Source organism: Megalobrama amblycephala, linkage group LG13 (genome assembly GCF_018812025.1).
Source record: "Megalobrama amblycephala isolate DHTTF-2021 linkage group LG13, ASM1881202v1, whole genome shotgun sequence".
In the NCBI taxonomy this organism is placed as follows: Eukaryota; Metazoa; Chordata; class Actinopteri; order Cypriniformes; family Xenocyprididae; genus Megalobrama; species Megalobrama amblycephala.
The window spans coordinates 16,899,353-16,920,111 of record NC_063056.1 but is presented as its reverse complement, the minus strand read 5'-3'; the positions used below and the strand labels follow the sequence as shown (position 1 = coordinate 16,920,111).

The following is a 20,759-nucleotide window of genomic DNA, read 5'->3' as shown; positions in this document are numbered from 1 at the left end:
AAGTAAAGAGAGTATGTAATGTAAGGAATAATTGACGGCGGGCCGTTGAATTCTTAGAAAATAATGCACACCCGAAGTGGTAAAGCGGCCACGATGCGAAGCGGAGTGTGCATTATTTTCTAAGAATTCAACAGCCCGGAGTCAATTATTCCGCTTATACTAGTTACCACACCTCAAGACACTGTTCCGATGGTGTATTTCAAGACATTTGTCAGGTTTTTGTCCTTAAAACACTCTTGTGTGTGGGACTAATTTCTTACACTTCTCATCCCAAGCCTCCGTTGCTAATTCCAAAACGTCATTTCAGAACTAGTAGCGAAGGCTTGAGCCTTAATAGCAGAATAATACCGTTTATCAACGCAGTTGAGAGAGAGCGAGAGAGAGAGAGAGAGAGAGAGAGAGAGAGAGAGAGAGAGAGAGAGAGAGAGAGAGATTAAGCAGCATATGTGAATTAGTCTACCTGAGTCTGTGCGTCTCTAATGGCAGCAGTGTCTCTACTAACAGTGAAACTATAAGTTTGTCTACTTCGAGAACCGCAGTTATTTCCCCGCTGGTGAGTCATGCATCTTTTAAGTTGCTAAACTATTTTACTGATTGTCAGAGCAGCGCTGACAAAACTTTTCTGTGTGAGTGTGTGTCCGTACTAAACAGTACGTGTGTACGTTTGAAAGAGAGAGAGAGCGTGAGAGAGTATGCGCTTTCAGGACACAATAAAATGTATTTTGTGGCAAAAACCATGACAATAATTTGTCGTTTTCATCCTAAAGTTTACAATATTTATTTGCTTGGTCTGTGTCCTTGTGGGTTTTGTTTCTTTTGCTGTTATAGGCTGTAAGGACCTATTGAAATAACTGAAAACTTTTGGCGAAATGATATGGAATTGTAATGCGGTCAAGACCTGCTAGAACTACTTTAACAGTGCGTTTCCCTGAAAATAATTGCACACATTAGAACATTGATCAACCAATCAGATTCAAGCATTCAACAGCCCTGTAGTATAAATTTAAAATATTTGTTTATTGGCATTTTTTTTTACTAAGAACTATATGAGTGAAGAAAAAGGGGGCAAAAACAAAAGTGTTGCATTTATAATTTTGTTCAGTGTGTGTGTATGTATGTATATATTTATATATAGCCTATATATATATGGTATCAATGATATATATAATATCATTGATACCAGGGCTGTCCTTAGGGCAATACAACAGCACCGGGCCCTGTGGCGAATGGATCGAGGAAAGAGAACACAATGCGGCGCTGGCAGAAAGAAAAGGATGCTGTGTTAAATATTTTTAACGCGTTAAAACAATTTAAATGCACTCCGTGGAGGCAATCGCTCTCCGCTTCACGTCAGGTGGTTATTTGCTTCCACTTCATGCATCAAAAATCGTTTACTTAAATAATAATAATAATAGTTCCTTAATATTTGTGCTATAAACCATACATTTTATAATTTAACACAAATATCATCATTATTATGATGGAAATTAAAATATAGATCACAAATATTAAGTAAATGTTATTATTAAATACAAAAAAAATCTAATCTGAAGGCAAGTCTGAGATAATAATAATAATAATAAGGTAATAATAACAGTAGTTGTTCATTTTTTCTCTGCATGTTGATTTTGCACCTGGGCTTTCACTGTAGGTTATGTTCAAAGAATACTACCACTTTTACAACTGAACTTGTCTTAGCAACTTTATTAAGATTCACACTCAAATCGGTCCAATTCATTGGCCAAACATCACACATTTGTATTTTCCATATAAATTGGGAATGTATCAAGTAAAGATTATGAAAGTGCAAATACCATTTCAAGGATTAGATGTTTAACAATATAAAATCTGTAATGGGTTACAAAATGTGCTTTACTTGCCCCACAAATAATAGCCACCCCCCTCCCCCAAACAATAGCCTTGACACTTGAAAGGTCTTTTGTCAAGAAAACGTGATCTATTTTTATTATAATTACTTAATGCACAGCATACTGTCACATACAGAACAACTTTTGTCATTCACTTTTTTGTCATGTTTGGGCAGAGGTTCAAAATCTACCATATGCTTCATTTGAACAGACATCAGCTCCACCTCCACCTTTGGCGACATACATTAGTCCGAAAAAATACTGCAATTTAGTGAGTTTAACTGATTCTGATCACACATACATACTGTACATACAGAAAAAAATTATGTTTGCACTCCTCCAAACGAATGGAATGATTCCAAAAAACACTTTGCGAACAGGTTTGCCTTCATTTTCACTTTGTGTAAAGTTTTATGCAATGCAATACTGCATTAGGACATAAGGTCAGATTCAACATACTTATGACATCAAGCCCACAATAAAGCATCAGGCGCCTGCTCGATCAAACCCACAGCTAAAACCGCCAATATAACGGCAAACCTATGAGCTAAAATGGGTTATTCCAAGGCTGAAATGTGAGCTAATTTTGTGCAATTTTTCTGACTGAAGAGCTTAAAACTCAGTGCTGTTGTGATTTAGCTGAAATGATAGTTTCGTCTGTTGATAAGTTGGCCAGGTGTTCGCAAGAAAAGGAAAGCAAATAAAAAAAAACATTCTGTTAATTTGTTTGAATGGCTTTTAACAATTATCTCAGCATTCGCATTTTAAATAATAATCAGATATTGAAAAGTGGCACTGTGTTATTACAGTTTGATATATACACAAAATATATATATATATATATATATATATATATATATATATATATATATATATATATATATATATATATATATATATATATATATATATATATATATATATGCGCTCATTTGTTTTTGCTTTTTTTTTTCGTTATCAACTTTATCTTCATTTTTAAGGACATTCAATTTCAAATAAATAGAAAATCATTTCCATAATTTATTGTAGAGAAATACCACAGTTAAATTAATCGTAAAAAAAAAAAAATTGTAATTGTGGGTAAGCTCCACCGTGTGTAGAAATGTACTGGCGCTCATTTGTTTTTGCTTTTTTTTCGTTGTTATCAACTTTATCTTTATTCATTTTTAAGGACATTCAATTTTAAATAAATAGAAAATCATTTCCATAATTTATTGTAGAGAAATACCACAGTTAAATTAATCGTAAAAAAAAAAAAAAAAAAATCGTAATTGTGGGTAACCACCACCGTGTGTAGAAATGTACTGTAAATCTGCAGCTAAAACAGCTTCTGGCCACCACATTGAGATGCGTCTGCCTCTACCGAAAGATCCATAGACGAGACCTTAGATATTCTGAGGAGAAAACATGGTTTTGAAAAGTGGTGCATCTTGAAAAAATAAACATATTCATAATTTTCTATCAGAGATGCACTTGGACCACATCTATGGATTTTTATCCGACATTTTAAATCTGAGAATTTGATTTTTACACATTGTTTCCATGTGGATATCGCATCTTAACACACGTTTAGTATGTCATTAAATACAGATGGATATAATCCACAAATGTGTTTATTCATTCTTTCGCTTTTTTGTTTTTAAATAATTGCTTTAAAAACACCCTGGGGGAAGGGGCCAGAGGCATGCGAAAGGAACCGAACATATATAAAAATGTCTTTTAGAAAACATTGAGCTCAGTTTGCTTAATCGCCACCTGAAAGTACAAGTAGAATGTGTATTGGAACTTCCCACACTCTGGGCTCTGAGCGCAAGAGAGCGGCTATAAATAAAGAGAAGTTTCACAGAAAAGGCACTGTGATAAGTTGCAAAGAGAAAACGATTTCTAGAGCCGGTGCGGCAGTCCTGAACCGAGTACTTTCCGTTCTAATTAACCAATGACGGATTACAGCGATTACGTTTGATCGAAAAAGAAGTTGTTGACTGCAACTAGAATTACTGTTCTTTTAGTTTCTGTGATAATCAGCCTCACAACTCTTGTGAGTGTGATGCTGATGTGTACTTCTCTGATACTACAGGTCTAGTTTAAAGGAAGGATAGTGTACTCAACAGGGCGACTAGGCCCTCAGCAGCAGGCACGATCAGCACACCGTCCACACGGCGTGTACAAGCCAGTGTTTTTGGCACCTACAGTATCTTTTACATCCTTTTTAATCAGAAGAACAGGAACTCGCACCGAATACCATCCTGTTCTATACAGTAGATTTTTCTGGCTACCTCACTTCCCGCCTCGTCTTCATATCTCTTTCTGGTTCAGTTGCTGACTCTTTTCAAAGTGTTTAACACTCCAGGATCGGAAAGAGTTTTTAGTGAGCAAAGAACACATGCCTCGTAAGCACAAAGGCCTAAAACACACGAGTACTGAATGAGTACTCAAAAGCGACCTCTTTACATATCTCGGTTTCAATTTCTACATATCTGACAATACAAAGCTTCTCGTCAGGATTAATCTTGTTCCTCGGGTTTGGAATCCGGCAGCTACTTCATCAGATAAGTGGCTTAACTAGTGGGTGAAGTCAATCTTTCATACGAGGTGTACTTGACCCTCCCATTCAGAGGAGCTACTGCTAGGCTGGTCGGGGTCGGAGTCACATTTTGGAGTATCGGAGTGACACGGGTTTGAACCGCTCGGAGTTTCGCCCAACTCAATGGATGAAGGAGGTACCGGACACATATCAAGACCTACTAGGTCCAGCTGTGTCGGCCTGACAGGCTCACGCTCTCCCGCGACGATACCGGAGTCAAACTCGTGCTCCGCCTCTCTATCGCCCCCTGTTGTCCACTGTGGAATGGCGCATTCAGTCTGCTCTGACATCATCCTCGCCGACTGAGCGGCGAATTCCTGGTGAGTTGCACCGGCTGAAGGAACCAAACTGATATTCTGCGGATTCATGTCGTGAAACCAAGCCATGATGTTGCCTAGAAGGTTGGCGTTGTCTGAACCGAAATCAGAGGTGTCCATACGTCCCGAAGGAGCTTGGAAGGGATCCTCTGCAGACTCACGGGAAGGATTGTTGAGATTGTCGAAACGTAGAGGGACATTCTGGCCACTGATATTACCCAGCTTCTTTAGGCTGTCACCCACCTCTAGCAGCTCAGAGCTGCTCAGGGCAGCACGGGGCACATCTATCCCGCACAGCACCGGGTCCAGCCGTGTGGGCAGGGATGTTCCGATGGCCCCCAGAGATGCTTCATTAGCAAGGATTTCTTGAGCATCAACGCCAGCAATGCCTGCAGTCATCCCAGACTCCTGCAGGGACAGCTGGATGGCCAAGAGGATATTCGGATCATCCTCATCCAGGGAACTGTGAGGCTGTAGGGTAAAACATCAGAAGTTACTGTCAGCTGAGGATTCTCAGATAAACACCTGTGACATTCTATCACAGAACCTCCATTAAAATGATCTCAACTCACCATGGGTAGACCCTGTCTCTGACCACCACCAATTTCTTGTGTGTCTGTAATACAAGACAAACAGAAAATCATTTGTTTAGTTAGTTGGCTAGTGCAGTTCTACTTTTTCTTCATTTTGCATACCAAGGAATAACTCTAAGGACACCCACTCACTGTGAAATCATTGATATCAAGGGGGGTGGTGAGAAAAATGCTGGGATGGTGTGATTTGCAGTGATTACAACAGAGATACAACATATTTCCTTTGATAATGGCCATAAATTATAAATCGGCAGTGTGACCTTGAGTATAAGGATTATAATCTACAGTGGGATTTTGTGCAGTCGAGCTCCAGTCTGTCTATTCAGAAATATATTACAAATAATTGACGTTAGGAACAAAGTCAATACTGAAATTTTAAAAATGTGACGACAAAGAAGCGGCAAAGGTTTCTATTTACAATTTGTTTTTGAAGGATCATTGTAGCCAATCACAGCCAAGCTGTTGAGGGCATGAACTCAATGGCCAATCAGAGGTGTTTAAAGCTGCAGTCCACGATTTTTGGCCCTCTAGCGGTTAAAAAACAGAACTGCACGCGTCTTGCGGAAGAACATTGTAGCCGGAGCTACTTCTCTCCGTGTATGTCTATGGCGAGTCACGCAGTTACTGTGATACTCTGCGGCGGGTCCTACCAGTCCGGTCTGAAATAGTCCGAATGTAAACACTTATTATAAGAGTACCATAATGATTCAGGGTAAGACAAAAACACGGTTTGGAAAATGGATTCATGTTGTACATTCTCATTATATAATTTTTGTAAATTTTGAACACAGAAAAAGTTACGGACAGCAGCTTTAAGTTAGCCAGAATACGCTTAACACTGCTTTAGAGTTCAGAATCACCACACACTTAAAGGTTCTACATGCTTGTGAATCCTTTCATTATTACCAACAAAGTGTAAACAATGTAAATAAGAGATTCATTATGCCGTGTAGACATGTTTTTTGATTACAGCGGGAGTTTTCGGAAGAGTGTAGATCTCAGTGAGCAGGCTCTGAACGTTATTGACAACTTCAGTGATTATAAAGGAAGTGCTCTTTGCTCGCTTACTGTTTATAACCTATATACAATTGGAATAAAAGTTTTGTTTTTCATGCTGCTCAGTACACTGCAAAGTCTCTGGATATACAATGGTATTTAAATGCATAACCGAATCCAAAACTGCAATGACTGACAGTGACATAACTATAGCAACAGACAGGACAAAACAATCTGATACTATGTGAAAATAGATTCTTATCTAATTTTTCACTTGATCTTTTTATAAACATTGTTTACTTATAAACATTTGAAGGCTACATGTTGTTTAAAGGTGCCCTAGATTATGTTTTTAAAAGATGTAATATAAGTCTAAGGTGTCCCCTGAATGTGTCTGTGAAGTTTCAGCTCAAAATACCCCATAGATTTTTTTTATTAATTTTTTTAACTGCCTATTTTGGGGCATCATTATAAATGCGCCGATTTTATGCTGCAGCCCCTTTAAATCCCGTGCTCTCCGCCCACAGAGCTCGCGCTTGCCTTAAACAGTGCCTTAACAAAGTTTACACAGCTAATATAACCCTCAAAATGGATCTTTACAAAGTGTTCGTCATGCATGCGGCATGCATGCGTTGGATTATGTGAGTATTGTATACTGTTATATTGTTTACTTCTGATTTTGAATGAGTTTGATAGTGCTCCGTGGCTAACGGGTAATTGTTGTGTTTATGCATTATACAGACTTAAAGTATTTAAAAATGAAAATGGCGACGGCTCTTGTCTCTGAATACAGTAATAACCGATGGTAACTTTAACCACATTTAACAGTACATTAGCAACATGCTAATGAAACATTTAGAAAGACAGTTTACAATTAACACTAAAAATATCATGTTATCATGGATCATGTCAGTTATTATTGCTCCATCTGCCATTTTTCGCTATTGTTCTTGCATGCTTACCTAGTCTGATGATTTGGTTGTGCACATCCAGACGTTAATACTGGCTGCCCTTGTCTAATGCCTTTTATAATGTTGGAAACGTGGGCTGGCATATGCAAATATTGGGGGTAACACTGTTACGTAACATTCGGTGTTATGTTGAGATTCGCCTGTTCTTCGGAGGTCTTTTAAACAAATGAGATTTATATAAGAAGGAGGAAACAATGGAGTTTGAGGCTCACTGTATGTCATTTCCATGTACTGAACTCTTGTTATTTAACTATGCCAAGATAAATTCAATTTTTCATTCGAGGGCACCTTTAAATGTAATATATTTACTTATTATTATTATTATCATCATCAAAAATAAACATTTAAATTAATATTTTATTTTCAAATAGTTAAATAAGATAGTTTCAACCGTTTTTGCTCTGGTACCAAAACTGGTATTGAGAACTGCAAAATTGTACTGGTATTGGTACTGCTTACCGGAATTTTTGGTATCGTGACAACCCTAATTGACAATCAAATATTTGAAATATTAAATACATGCTCTGAAAGACAGCGGTGGTGCATTGCAAGTGCACAGGACCGAGGACTAATTGTAGTCCGATTATAGTGTATACATGATGGATGAAGCTGAGCTACATTATCTAGGTCTGTTAGTCCAAATTTCTAATGAAATCAAACTTTTAAAGTGCATGTAACATACTTTATTTGAACTATCCTTTGCAACAAAAAAATGTGCTTAATTGTATTGAATGTGCACTTGTAGTGTACTTCAAATCTTAAAAGTATATTTTATAATATTATAATTTTAATAATATAAAAGACCACTTAAGTGTACTTGAAGAGAGTACACTTTCATTTCAACACACTTAAGTTCACTTTTAAAAAGAAAGTGTACTTGTTTTTCTAAAGGGATTACAAACCCTATACATGATGTGAATCACATCCAAATGATCATTAATCAACACAGAATGGAGCACAAACTTCGGATACAAACTGCTTAAACAATTTGGATTCAGTCAGATTTACTGTATAGAAACTGTTGTTAGTGTGGCATTTTTTTGCAGAGCTTAGTGTGCAAAGAACTGCAAAAAATCTTGAAACTGAACTTGCAGCTGCTTGAACTATGGAGCACCAAATGCATACATGTGGGACCAAATATGGGCTCTAAAATGAGAATGTGTTCACAAAACGCACCTAAAGTGCTGTGGTTCGGGTCATCAGGGTCGGGTGTGTTGCTGCGGAGGCTGGCCATGTCTCCTCTCCTGCGTTGCCTGTGTCTGCGCCTGTACTGGAATTCGGCATACTCCTACAACACAAAACCACACACAAACCCATTTCAAAGCTGCTTCAAGAGGTATACCAGCATTCCCACTGGACCCTGTGAATAAAAGTCAGACTCTCAGAAGAACACTACACCTCTCTACAGGAATTCTGTTGTGTGGCATCATCAATGTTCAGGGCTTTTGGCACTATCATTTCAGAATAACAGTTAGACATTTTGAAGAAATAAAAAAGCCTTTCATAGGAATGGTTCAACCAAAAAAAATTTAATCCTGTCATTATTACTAACCATGTTGTTTAAAACCTGTGAGGATCATTTTTAATAATGTACAAAAATTACACAAAGCTATCATATGGCTTCAGAATTATATATAATATAATATAATATAATATAATATAATATAATATAATATAATATAATATAATATAATATAATATAATATAATAATGTGTAGCTTTTCATTTCTTAAACAACCATGTATTAAGATATATCATGGCCATATTCATAATCCATTCATAGATTAAGTATTTGCCTATTAAAATCCAAACAGCAACTTTTTGGCCAGATAGTGTATAATATAATCATAAGGACTACTTTTATAATATTTTTATGGTGTTTTGTGTCCTTGAAAGCTCCAGTCTCATTCATTTTAACTGAATGGAAAAGAGTGACCAGCATTACTAAAGGTTTTTCCTCTTGTATTCTATGAAAATAATGAGACAAACAAGTTTGGACTGACATGAGGGAGAGTAAATGATGCCAGAATTTTCATTTTTTGGAGAACTAATCTTTTAAGCTCCCCAAATCATGTACATATCCAAACAGTCTGACACGCCGTATGAAATTTACTACAAAACCAACAAGACATGGCATTTCAGTGTACGTTAGTATAATCTATTTAAGATTTAATCACCAATCATAAATGATCTATACTGCACTTCTTCCAAATTTATTTTCACCATAGTTCGACAAATCTAAATCAAACTGAAGCTGAATGCAATAAGCATGCAACAACGGTAGCAAACTCAAAACAAACAAACAAAAAAAAAAACATTCCTGAGAGGTAACGCTCAAGCATCAATAATAAAAAAGTTGAATAAAGTGCATCACTATCATTCCTCTTTCTACAAGCCATAAATCCAGAGCAAAATGAAACTGCACCAAAGCCTGCATACATGATTTCAAAAGAAGAGCAGCAACCAGGAATACAGACTGAAATGGTGACCTGGTTCACCTTGGAATGTCTGCAAAAACGCATAATTCATGACCTTTCATGGCATAGTCAAAGTAAAAGCAGGAAACTGCCTTTTGAAGTTACAAGACCAAAGGCATCTTTTAGAAGACCATGTCAGGATATATGAATAGAAAAGAAAAAGATCTCGGTTTCCAGATGATGTTAAAACAGCATCGGAATGCTTAATCTGAAGTGCACAGCAATCGTCTGAAAAATATAAACAGCGACAATAGAGTATGAACAGAAAAAAGAAAACATGCGACCAAATAAAAGCTGACAATGACATAAGTGATGGGGTGTTCATGACAGGTGCCATTCCACTGTTCGTTTAGCCGTTCCTGAGATGGGGTCTAATGAGGATTCTTTAATACCTGCGGATGGCTTCCTGTATATTGACAGTGCTCTCTCGGATCAATTCCCCCGAGAAAGGCATGATTCCTCTGGATCTTTAGATCAGAACAAAATAGCGATACACTGTTTAACTGCACATTACTTACACATTCACAACTGCAGCAACAGGACTACATCTTGTTCTATAGGCCGGTAAGCACTCTGGCAAAACTTCAGGCACCCCACACCAAATAAGTTGGCCGCAAATATACATTTAACAAAGACACTCTTTCACAAACTATGGCCAAAGTCTCAAAACAAAACAGTTACCTCGGGAGAGGCGAAACCCAAGTACTCCCAGTCCCATGTTCCACCAGCAAAACTGTAAACGCAAACAAAAAAAGAATTAAGTTCCATTACATTTTTAGGCTGCAGGTGTTGTTGTGTTACAAAAGGAAAAGCAGCTCATAGGAAGTACAATACTAGTGCTGAAATACAATACATAATCAAAATTGACCCTATTTTCTTTCATTTCACAGAATTGTGTTTGCCATGTCTTTTAAAAATCTAGTTTAAAACACACACGGTAAGTTCTTAGAAATGTACACTGTTTTTATGTTGGTTTCATATGGTTTTTAAAAACTTATTTCATTTTCAAATTTGAAAGTTTATAAAGTTTAAATTTAAAGACTCCACAAATGTGGTATGACCAACAAATCTACATCTTTATTATTTAAAAAAAAAAAATGTATCAAATATATTTTTCAAGGTTCCCATTTTGGTTTTGTCCTCTATGTACGGAAGAGGATTAGGGCCAAGCAATAATAAAAAAAATAAAACTATCTCAAAATTAAAGTCGTTAAATTTCGAGAAAAAAGTCGAAATAAAATGTTGAGAATAAAGTCATTAAATTATGAGAATAAAGTCATTAAATTACGAGAAAAAAGTCGTTAAATTATGAGAACAAATTCGTAATTTAACGAATTTGTTCTCGTAATTTAACGACTTTTTTCTCATAATTTAATGACTTTATTCTTAACATTTCATCTCGACTTTTTTCTCGAAATTTAACGCCATTTTTCTCATAATTTAACGAATTTGTTCTCATAATTTCACGACTTTTTCTCGTAATTTAATGACTTTATTCTCAACATTTTATCCCGACTTTTTTCTCGAAATTTAAAGTTTTTTTTTCTCGTAATTTAACGAGTTTATTCTCAACATTTTATCTCGACTTTTTCTCGAAATTTAATGACATTTTTCTCATAATTTAACGAATTTGTTCTCATAATTTAACAACTTTTTTCTCATAATTTAATGACTTTATTCTTAACATTTCATCTCGACTTTTTTCTCGAAATTTAACGCCATTTTTCTCATAATTTAACAAATTTGTTCTCATAATTTAACAACTTTTTCTCGTAATTTAATGACTTTATTCTCAACATTTTATCTCAACTTTTTTCTCGAAATTTAACGGGTTTTTTTCTCGTAATTTAACGAGTTTATTCTCAACATTTTATCTCGACTTTTTTCTTGAAATTTAACGGCATTTTTCTCATAATTTAACGAATTTGCTCTCATAATTTAACGACTTTTTCTCGTAATTTAATGACTTTATTCTCAACATTTTATCCCGACTTTTTTCTCTAAATTTAACGGGTTTTTTTCCTCGTAATTTAACGAGTTTATTCTCAACATTTTATCTCGACTTTTTTCTCGAAATTTAACGACATTTTTCTCATAATTTAACGAATTTGTTCTCATAATTTAACAACTTTTTTCTCATAATTTAATGACTTTATTCTTAACATTTCATCTCGACTTTTTCTCGAAATGTAACGCCATTTTTCTCATAATTTAACGAATTTGTTCTCATAATTTAACAACTTTTTCTCGTAATTTAATGACTTTATTCTCAACATTTTATCCCGACTTTTTTCTCGAAATTTAACGGGTTTTTTTCTCGTAATTTAACGAGTTTATTCTCAACATTTTATCTCGACTTTTTTCTCGAAATTTAACGGCATTTTTCTCATAATTTAACGAATTTGCTCTCATAATTTAACGACTTTTTCTCATAATTTAATGACTTTATTCTCAACATTTTATCTCGACTTTTTTCTCGAAATTTAACTGTTTTTTTTCTCGTAATTTAACGAGTTTATTCTCAACATTTTATCTCGACTTTTTTCTCGAAATTTAAAAAAATTTTTCTCAAAATTTAACAACTTTAATCTCGAGATGGTTTTATTTTTTTATTATTGCTTGGCCCTAATCCTCTTCCATATCTATGCTGGTTGCATCATACGGCATTAATTTGGTGGACAAAAGATTTTTAAATATTTAATTTACAAAACTGCCTCAACTTGAGCTAAAAAATAAATAAAAAAATGCTAAAAAAAAAAAAAAAAAAGTTAAAGTTTATTAAAAAACATGTAAATCATAGAAGAGGTGTATTTAAGTAATTGTATGTTATTTTTAAGTGTTTTTAAAATAAATTAATAATAGACCTGGACAAAAAATTAGCAACATATCATTGACTCATTGACCATGAAGTATTAGCTTTCTTGAAACGACTTGCCTTTTTAATCTGACATCACCTAGGCCATACATATAGATATGTGCGGCACAAACAGGATGTTAACCGATAGCCAAAAAGCTATTTAGTCATTGCAGGCAATGCAGCCTAATCAGCCTTTCTAAAATCTTGCCATTCTTGGTAGCAAATGCAGTTATGTTAACTTTAAACTATTTTAAGAAGCTTGTCACTGGGGAAGAGGATCTTACCTGCGTCGAGGGGCTTCAGGTGAATCGTTGGGGGCCACACCTCTTGCCACAGATGCCAGAAACTCCTGCCTCTTTTGCTGCACCAGGCAGGCGGCGCGGATTATCTTATGACGAGGTGTGCGGAGGTAAGGCCGGTTGACTTTCTGTGCAAGATCTTCAGTCACCATTTCCAAGTCAGTCTAATAAGAAAAATAAGAGTACTGCATTGTCACGAACTCAGAACGCACATGTTAAGCATGTCATAAGATCAGCATCTGTGTTACTAACCTGCATAAGTTCAAATATTTCCTTTTTTGTGCTTTTGGGCTCCAGAAAGAACCCGTAAGGGTAAGAGCACTTGAGAATACGACGAGTTTTAAGTAGTTCGTGCACTGCATCTTCAATGAAAGTAGTGTCTGGAGGGCCTCCTTCTCCTGCAACAACACAGTAATACAATACAGGAGTTAAAATATAATTTACAACACCATGTATTAAACTTGAACTGCAGCTAAATGTAGAGGGAATCGCTGTCAGAATGAAGAAATAAGTTATATTCTCTACACAGTACTTCCAGTCTGTAAATTTTAACAAAGGGAAAGGACACAAAGTTGACCATGCATTAACATGGCTTGGAAATAATTTATTAACATTATACAAGTGTGGTTTTGCATCTTACTTCCACTCAGAACTTTGCTCAGTTGTTCCATCTTGTCTTTGGCCGTCTTAAGCAGGCGTTCTTCAAGCTGTAGGACAGGGTAATATAGATTAATATAAGATACATTGTTTTAAAGACCATTTGCCTCTCAAGTCACATCTAATGTCAGTCCACGGACTGCCAAAATTCTGCTCATTGACCATATGATGCATATTCCACACAAAACCGCAAAGAACTTTCATGATCTGGCAAGCTCTAATCTGATTGGCCGGCTTTATGCAATATCCTTGAGTAAGGATACGTAGGATCTTTAACCGGTCACCAAAAAGTCATGATTAAAAGGTAATGCTTTGATAAAACTAGTGTTGAGAAAAGCAGCAATTCCACCGCAGGAACTTTCCCCAGGAAACTAGGGACTTTGGGGTGGTACTCTGTGTGTTTCAAACACAGGAACAAGGGTCTAAATGAAGTTTCGGGTAAAAATTTTCCCCACAGAAAGTCCCTGCTCACGAGGGGGGGAGGGAGGGGGGTTCCTAGGAAAAAAGCTCCTGGGACAAATTATTCTGGGTAATTTCGGTGGAAAAGTGGCTTAAGTTGCACACCAGTCTATTATTATGGTGTTATCTTTTTTTGATAAACAATGTGTATTCACTTAATATGCCATTCAGATGGTCTCTTCCAGTCAAGGTGGTACTTGGCCAGACTAAGCTGCATTGTGAACCAGACCTAATTACGTTTAGTCGAAGATCGTATGTAAAAAATCAGGCTGATCTTTGTAGACTTTTACCTGGTAGCTGTGCTCGTGGTTCTTAAAGCGTGTGTAATAGTGCATGAAGCGATCTAATTCCTGGAAGTTCTTGTGTTTCTTCTCTGCCTGCAAAAAAAAAAAAATATATATATATATATAAATATATATATATATTTAGGTGTGTGTAAAAGTGCAGGCATACTCATTAGAGAGATCTTTATCTTTCTTCAGTATTAAAAGCTCTACTATAAATATTTTAATGTTTAATAAATGTATAAATGTACACCTTTACATCTGTGTGGTGCTTTAAATGTATAGAACTAATTTATAAAACATGAGCACCACGAGTAAACGATGTGTACCTCAACAGTCATCTCTTTAGACTGCTCCTCCACCTGCTGAATGACCTCATAGCGTGTGCAACGGTAGTATCCTCCAGTAGAGGAACTGTGTTTTTTCCATTCTTCCAGACAGATCCAGCAGAAATCATACTTGCACTGTACAGACACACAAACAGTCACACAAACATTCTTTACTAATAACACCTATGCTAAAACAAACCATTAAGTCTACTTTTATTACGTCACAAGCAAATGCATTTATCAGTCTAGCATGAGGCACACTGGGAGTTGTGGGATTCTGACAGCAGGGATTATGTGTGTTGCTAGGAAACTATCTCTCTCACTTTTTATTTTTGGAGTGCTAGTATTTCCAAGTCTTTCTCTGTTTAGTAACCTTGTTGCAGGATGATCGAGAATGAATTTACAGTAAAGCATTACATCCTAAGGCATACATACGCATTTCTTACTCTTTAATCAAAGGAATTTATCAAGATTTCCTCATCGATTATTCTTAAAAATGATTTAACGTCAACCCGGGGTTGCAGAGGCAGAAGTTGAAACAATTCTTAATCTTTACAATAACATTCACTTATGATATAATATGATAGACCATAATTATAAGGGGCAAAGCTTACATTCAATGGTTTCAAACAATCCTTATAGACCCTTCCCAATTTTTTTTTTTCAATTCCAGTTTTTCATCCAAAGTTCTACTTTTTTGGTCTTAATTTACACTTTTCTTGGCTCACAGCCATGTCTGCAGAATTCTCATCTGGTTTACTTCCTCCAGGAAGATAATATTTCATCTCTACTGAGAAACATGACACCCCAGTCAAGGTGTCCCCCAAGGTTCTATTCTTGGCCCTCTCCTTTTCATAATCTAGAAACTTTCTATCTGTCAAATCACCAGCCATAATGGCTGATGAGATTTATTTCACCACCTGCTCTGATACACACCCTTCCACTCATTTTGGTCTGTGGCACAGATAAGTTTCTTAAATAAAAAAGCAGAATTAAAACTAAGTGGGCCATATTGATTTAAGCTTTTGACAATCCCTTTCAAACTTCCTTGGTATCATGTTTGACCCCTCGTTCACTTCCAAAGTTCACACCAACTCTCCTGTCAAGCCTGCACTCTACACCTCTGAAAAACTCCATGCCTCCGCCCCATACTTAACCTGGTATATAAATAAATCCTATTATTGTTATTACGCAAATAACCTTGGCACACTGCATGTGGTTACAGCCCTCATTCTTCTGAATGGGAGATTTGCAGTTGGCACAAGATTTGGAGTTGGTGAGTAACCACAGGCAGTTGGCAGCATCTTCATACGCCTCACTTACACCTGCCACTGAAATGGAAAAAGACAGAAATAAAGATCCTTGAAGTCCAAAACCATTTCTGGACAGGTAGGAACAGCACTTCAGAAAATTGATCTAAGTGGTTACTGCAAAGTATGCAGGAAAACATGCTCACGCTCTTCTGGTTTCATGTCAGAGACTTTCTGAAGCCACATCTTCCAAGTTTGGCAGTCACATGGTTCATGGGCCTCTCCTTGGCACTCCCTGTGAGGAGAAACACCAACATGATGTCAGGCCTAAGTATGAGGGAAATTCCATTTCAAGTGAATATCTTATTTCTGTTCTATGCATTTGAGTTGTTGGTGGAATGGCTTTTTAGGGATAAATATGACAGCTTCAGCCTAGGGAATGCCCTTCCATAGATTCAATCCATATTCACTCAGACAGATTAAATTTTTGTGTATGAAAAATGGAGGGGGGTGTTTTGACTCAAATATAATGCTCAGATCTGGCACAAGCAGTGATGAGATATGAACCCACTATGTGGGTGTGTGTATGTGTCTATGTGTTTGTGTGTAGGGGACATAAGGACCAGAGCTGTGGGGAAGAGAAACTCAGCCAGCTGCATCGGCTGAGACGACTATGAGCAGAACATACATACAAACACACATTCTTGAATACGAGCCCTATAAATCATGTTCAAGTGAACTGGAGTTTTTGTTCAGAATCATAAATTTTCTCTTCTGGTTCTATGGCTTGAGAGATTTGTATCAATGACTGGCACTGACCAGCAGAAGAGATGGCCTTTTCCACAGTCCACCGCAGGGGCCTGGAGGCGAGGAAAACTGAGCGGGTCAGAGGTACTGCCACCTGGTCCCTGCCCGGCCAATCGCACCGCTCTATCACAGCCAGCCCGCGGGCACCACCGGATGGCAGGATTATTCTCCACAAATGCCTGAGAGAGAAGAAGAAAAACAGTAAAAAGAAGAGTCGGGGAAGAACAGAGGAGAAATCAAGTAAGGGAGGGATTTAAAACATAAAACAATTCCTTATCCATCTATTACATGGATATCTGCAATTCTCTGATTCCAATTGGTCAAATAAAGCATTGAGCAGTCAAATATTTCTTGTATGAGTAATTAGTATATATATATATATATATATATATATATATATATATATATGGGGTGTAACGGTACATGTATTTCATCCCGAATACGGAATACGGACTCGATACGGACAATGAATACTGTCAGTCTCAGGCAATCCACACTTCAATCCAGAAGGTGGTGCGCGCGGTAATGCAATGCTGTTTGCTAACCGACACAATGGGAAGAAGAACAGATGATCTATGCATAAATATGTTTACGTGTAATCTCTCAACCAGTGTTTCAACCGTGGAAAGATATCAATAAAACATCTTAAGAATAAGATCTCATGCAGCATTACATTTACCTCAGGCAAGTCATTTAGTGTCCACAGCATGTTAGTTCACTAGAGAAATTAACTCTAGAGGGGAGCATTTCACTAAATATATGCACTATATTAGCTTATATTCATTACATTTACTTTACCTAAATAATCAAAATTATTTAATATATTTTTATAATATAAATTTGTCATGAAAACAAGTTACGACAGTAACTGTGTAAATAATTATATTTCAAAGATGAATTGGAGTAAAAAAAAGTTGAAAAATAATTTTATGTAGAAGAATGAACTAATGAACTTACAAATTCTATGGCTAACGTATCAGCATGGTTAAAGGAAAATTGTTTACAACTAAATGTGTCTAAATCAGTATGTTTTTTTCTAAGTCAAACAGTATTAGTAATGAGCCAGATGTTTTTGTGTCTGGGGTGAGGCTGCAGGTAGTTTCTCAATATAAATACCTTGGAGTATTGATTGATTCTAAGCTCAGGTAAAAAAGGTCTGTAAGCAGGTTAAGTTCAATCTTTATAATTTTAGGCTTACTAGAGATTGTATGTCACTAGAGGCTGCTAAGATGTTTATGCACTCTATGGTTATTCCTCATATTATTTATTGTCTAACAACCTGGTCTTAGGCAAGTTCAGTGACTCTAAAACCATTAGAGGCTTTATATAAACATACACTCAAAATTCTTGATAAGAAATCTGTATATTTTCATCATTGTACAATATTGAAAAAATATAATTTGCTGAGTTGGGAAAATATGATTAACTATGCCAATGTGTGTCTGATGTATAAGATTATCTATGGTTTAACTTCTTCCCCTCTTAGTCAATTAGTTACCATCAGAACAACTGCTTATCGCTCCACAAGAGGTGCGTTAAGAGGAGATTGCATTATACCACTCCGGCAGAGTAATTTTAGTCAGTCTGCTTTCTCTGTTAAAGCTGCACGGCAATGGAACGCTATCCCAGCAACTATAAGAGAACTAGATACATATCAATTATTTAGAGTTCATGTGAAGAAATGGTTTATTCTAATGTCTGTCAACATTAGAATTTACACCTGCTGGCTATACATCTATTGTTTCTTATTTCTTATTTTATACTGAGCTGTTTATATTGAGATGATTTTTATGTAGTGTGTTATGTATTTTTAACTATATATATATTTTTTTTTACGGTGACTTGTAACATTCTGTCCAGGGACTACAGATGAAAAATAGCCTTTCGGCTAATTCTGGTGCATTTACAGAAATGTTTTATTAATGTGCAATGTCCCTGTTAACTAAACAAATAAATAAAAATAAAATAAAAATAAGAAATTTTACATCTAAGAAAGAAGCGATTTTATATTTAGTTTTCCCCCCGTGCTGTACCGAACCAGAACTTCAATAACGAGGTACGTACTGAACCGTCATGTTTGTGTTCCGTTACACCCCCAATATATGTAAAGATATAGATATATAGTATATATTTTTTATGTTTTCCAAAAGAAGTCTCTTTTGCTGACTAAGGCTGCATTCATTTGAGTAACAACAGTAATATTGTGACGTCAAAGCTGAATTTTCAGCAGCCATTACGTGAGTCTTCAGTGTCACATGATCCTTCAGAAATCATTCTAATATGCTGATTTGGTGCTCAAGAAATATTTATATTTATTTATGTTAAATCAGTTGTGCTGCTTCGTTTGTAACAACTTTTCAATCACTTTTGATCAATTTAATGTATCCTTGCTGAATTAAAGTTTTACTTTCTTTCAAAAAAAAAAAAAAAAAATCTTACAGACCCGAAACTTCTGAACTAAAATATTTCGCTACGGTTCATCTAATTTGCTGAGTCTTGTTATGATGCCGGGATGCAAGTTAATTTTTACCAAAAGCTCCAGAAGTCCACCAGTACACTCTGACCCTGAAAATGGCAACAAGAGAGCTCAGACACCCCTGTGGAAGATTCAACATCACCATGGTAACATAATGAAAGGCTTGGGACTCCCCAGTGTGAGAAGTGTCATTCTCAGACATTCTCAGATGAGAGCTGCCATTGTTACATTTACTTCAACCCTCTCAGCTCCCATTTCAATGTTCCACCGTTCTGGACTGACTTCACAATAACACTAAACACAAACTCCACTGAGAACTGATCTGTGTGACTGAAAAACCATCAATGAAGGTAAATCAAAACTCTGGCCTAATGCTGACTGACTGCTGTATTGCTTAATTTATCCTCATGTTTAACTCATGATATCACAAAATAATACAATTACAATGACATCTATCCACATAATTGCATCTGATCATGTAATTATACCTTGATGTCAAACTGCAGATAACGTTTGTCCATCTCTCTGGACACAATGCTCTCAATGACCTCAACAGGAACCAGCTGGAAGCAGTCAAAGGCTGGGCAGAAGATATTATGGGCCTCCCCCTCCTGGATCTTCAGATTCAGAAAACTGCCAAGGGCAACGTACATTTGACTGTTACATGATATTACAGCAGTGGTGAGAACTGACAGTGATTGTAATGTGACTATAATGCTGAAAGGCTCTAATAAAAAAAATAAAAAACTCACCTTTCCCAGCATCCTCTGCAGAACTCGTGACCACATGGAATATCAACAGGCTCCTCAAACATGGAGGCTGCACACATACAAATGCCGCACTGACAGCGGAGAATAAAACAGCCTTAGTAAGAGCACATCTACATTATATACCTGGACATAAAATACATTATACACAGATGAAGCAGTATAAAAAGGACCACAATAATAAACGTTTGATAAAAATCCCATTTAGCTGATTCATCTCATGACAAACTGCACTATTCAAGAAATTTAACCAAACTCCTCATGCCTATTCAATGATTATCAAGTTAATTTCGGGTGTAGACTGTGGCTTTGTAAAAGTGGTGATAATGCACCGAAAGGAACCCGTTTTTAGACGACAATGTCTTCTTTATTGATACATGAAAGAACTGATTGTTACAACATACTGAGACTGTTCTGATCGCTCATGAAACCAAGCTTACTTCACAAAGCATTTTGAAGGTCTTCGGAAAAATACAGACAATGCTGCGTGATATGCTGGAAAGTATGTGCCAAAATCAGCTTACTTTTTAAACTAATTTGTCATTTTAAGACTGGTACACACCAAATCGACATCAAAGCACTAGCAGTGACGAAAGCAGAAGGTGGTGTCGGCTCACGTCAGCTGTGTCTGGGCAAAAAAGGTGTGCTTGAACACACCGCAAAAACATCAGCTGGCAGCCAACAGCCAACTAGTATGTACATTCTGCACCTCCGTGAGAGACAACAGCAGACGTCCACAACAGCAGATGACAGTACTCTGTATTCGTC

At 36.4% G+C, this 20,759-nt stretch overlaps 1 protein-coding gene across 2 annotated transcripts in view; it reads right to left on the bottom strand.

Annotated features, from left to right (window-relative positions):
- Positions 1–1,689: 1,689 nt before the first annotated feature.
- Positions 1,690–20,759, bottom strand: part of ankib1b (ankyrin repeat and IBR domain containing 1b) — a 36,450-nt gene continuing 17,380 nt past the window's right edge. For both annotated transcript variants that reach the window (XM_048152117.1, XM_048152116.1), the window contains 14 exons: positions 19,977–20,065; positions 19,713–19,857; positions 16,761–16,927; positions 16,148–16,236; positions 15,892–16,022; positions 14,692–14,826; positions 14,369–14,455; positions 13,603–13,669; positions 13,215–13,360; positions 12,948–13,126; positions 10,488–10,539; positions 8,506–8,617; positions 5,342–5,385; positions 1,690–5,240 (listed from right to left, as the gene is read on the bottom strand). In XM_048152117.1, the coding sequence (XP_048008074.1) occupies positions 4,452–5,240; positions 5,342–5,385; positions 8,506–8,617; positions 10,488–10,539; positions 12,948–13,126; positions 13,215–13,360; positions 13,603–13,669; positions 14,369–14,455; positions 14,692–14,826; positions 15,892–16,022; positions 16,148–16,236; positions 16,761–16,927; positions 19,713–19,857; positions 19,977–20,065 (2,232 nt within the window). In that variant the 3' untranslated portion in view covers positions 1,690–4,451. The remainder of the gene's footprint in view (positions 5,241–5,341; positions 5,386–8,505; positions 8,618–10,487; positions 10,540–12,947; positions 13,127–13,214; positions 13,361–13,602; positions 13,670–14,368; positions 14,456–14,691; positions 14,827–15,891; positions 16,023–16,147; positions 16,237–16,760; positions 16,928–19,712; positions 19,858–19,976; positions 20,066–20,759) is intronic.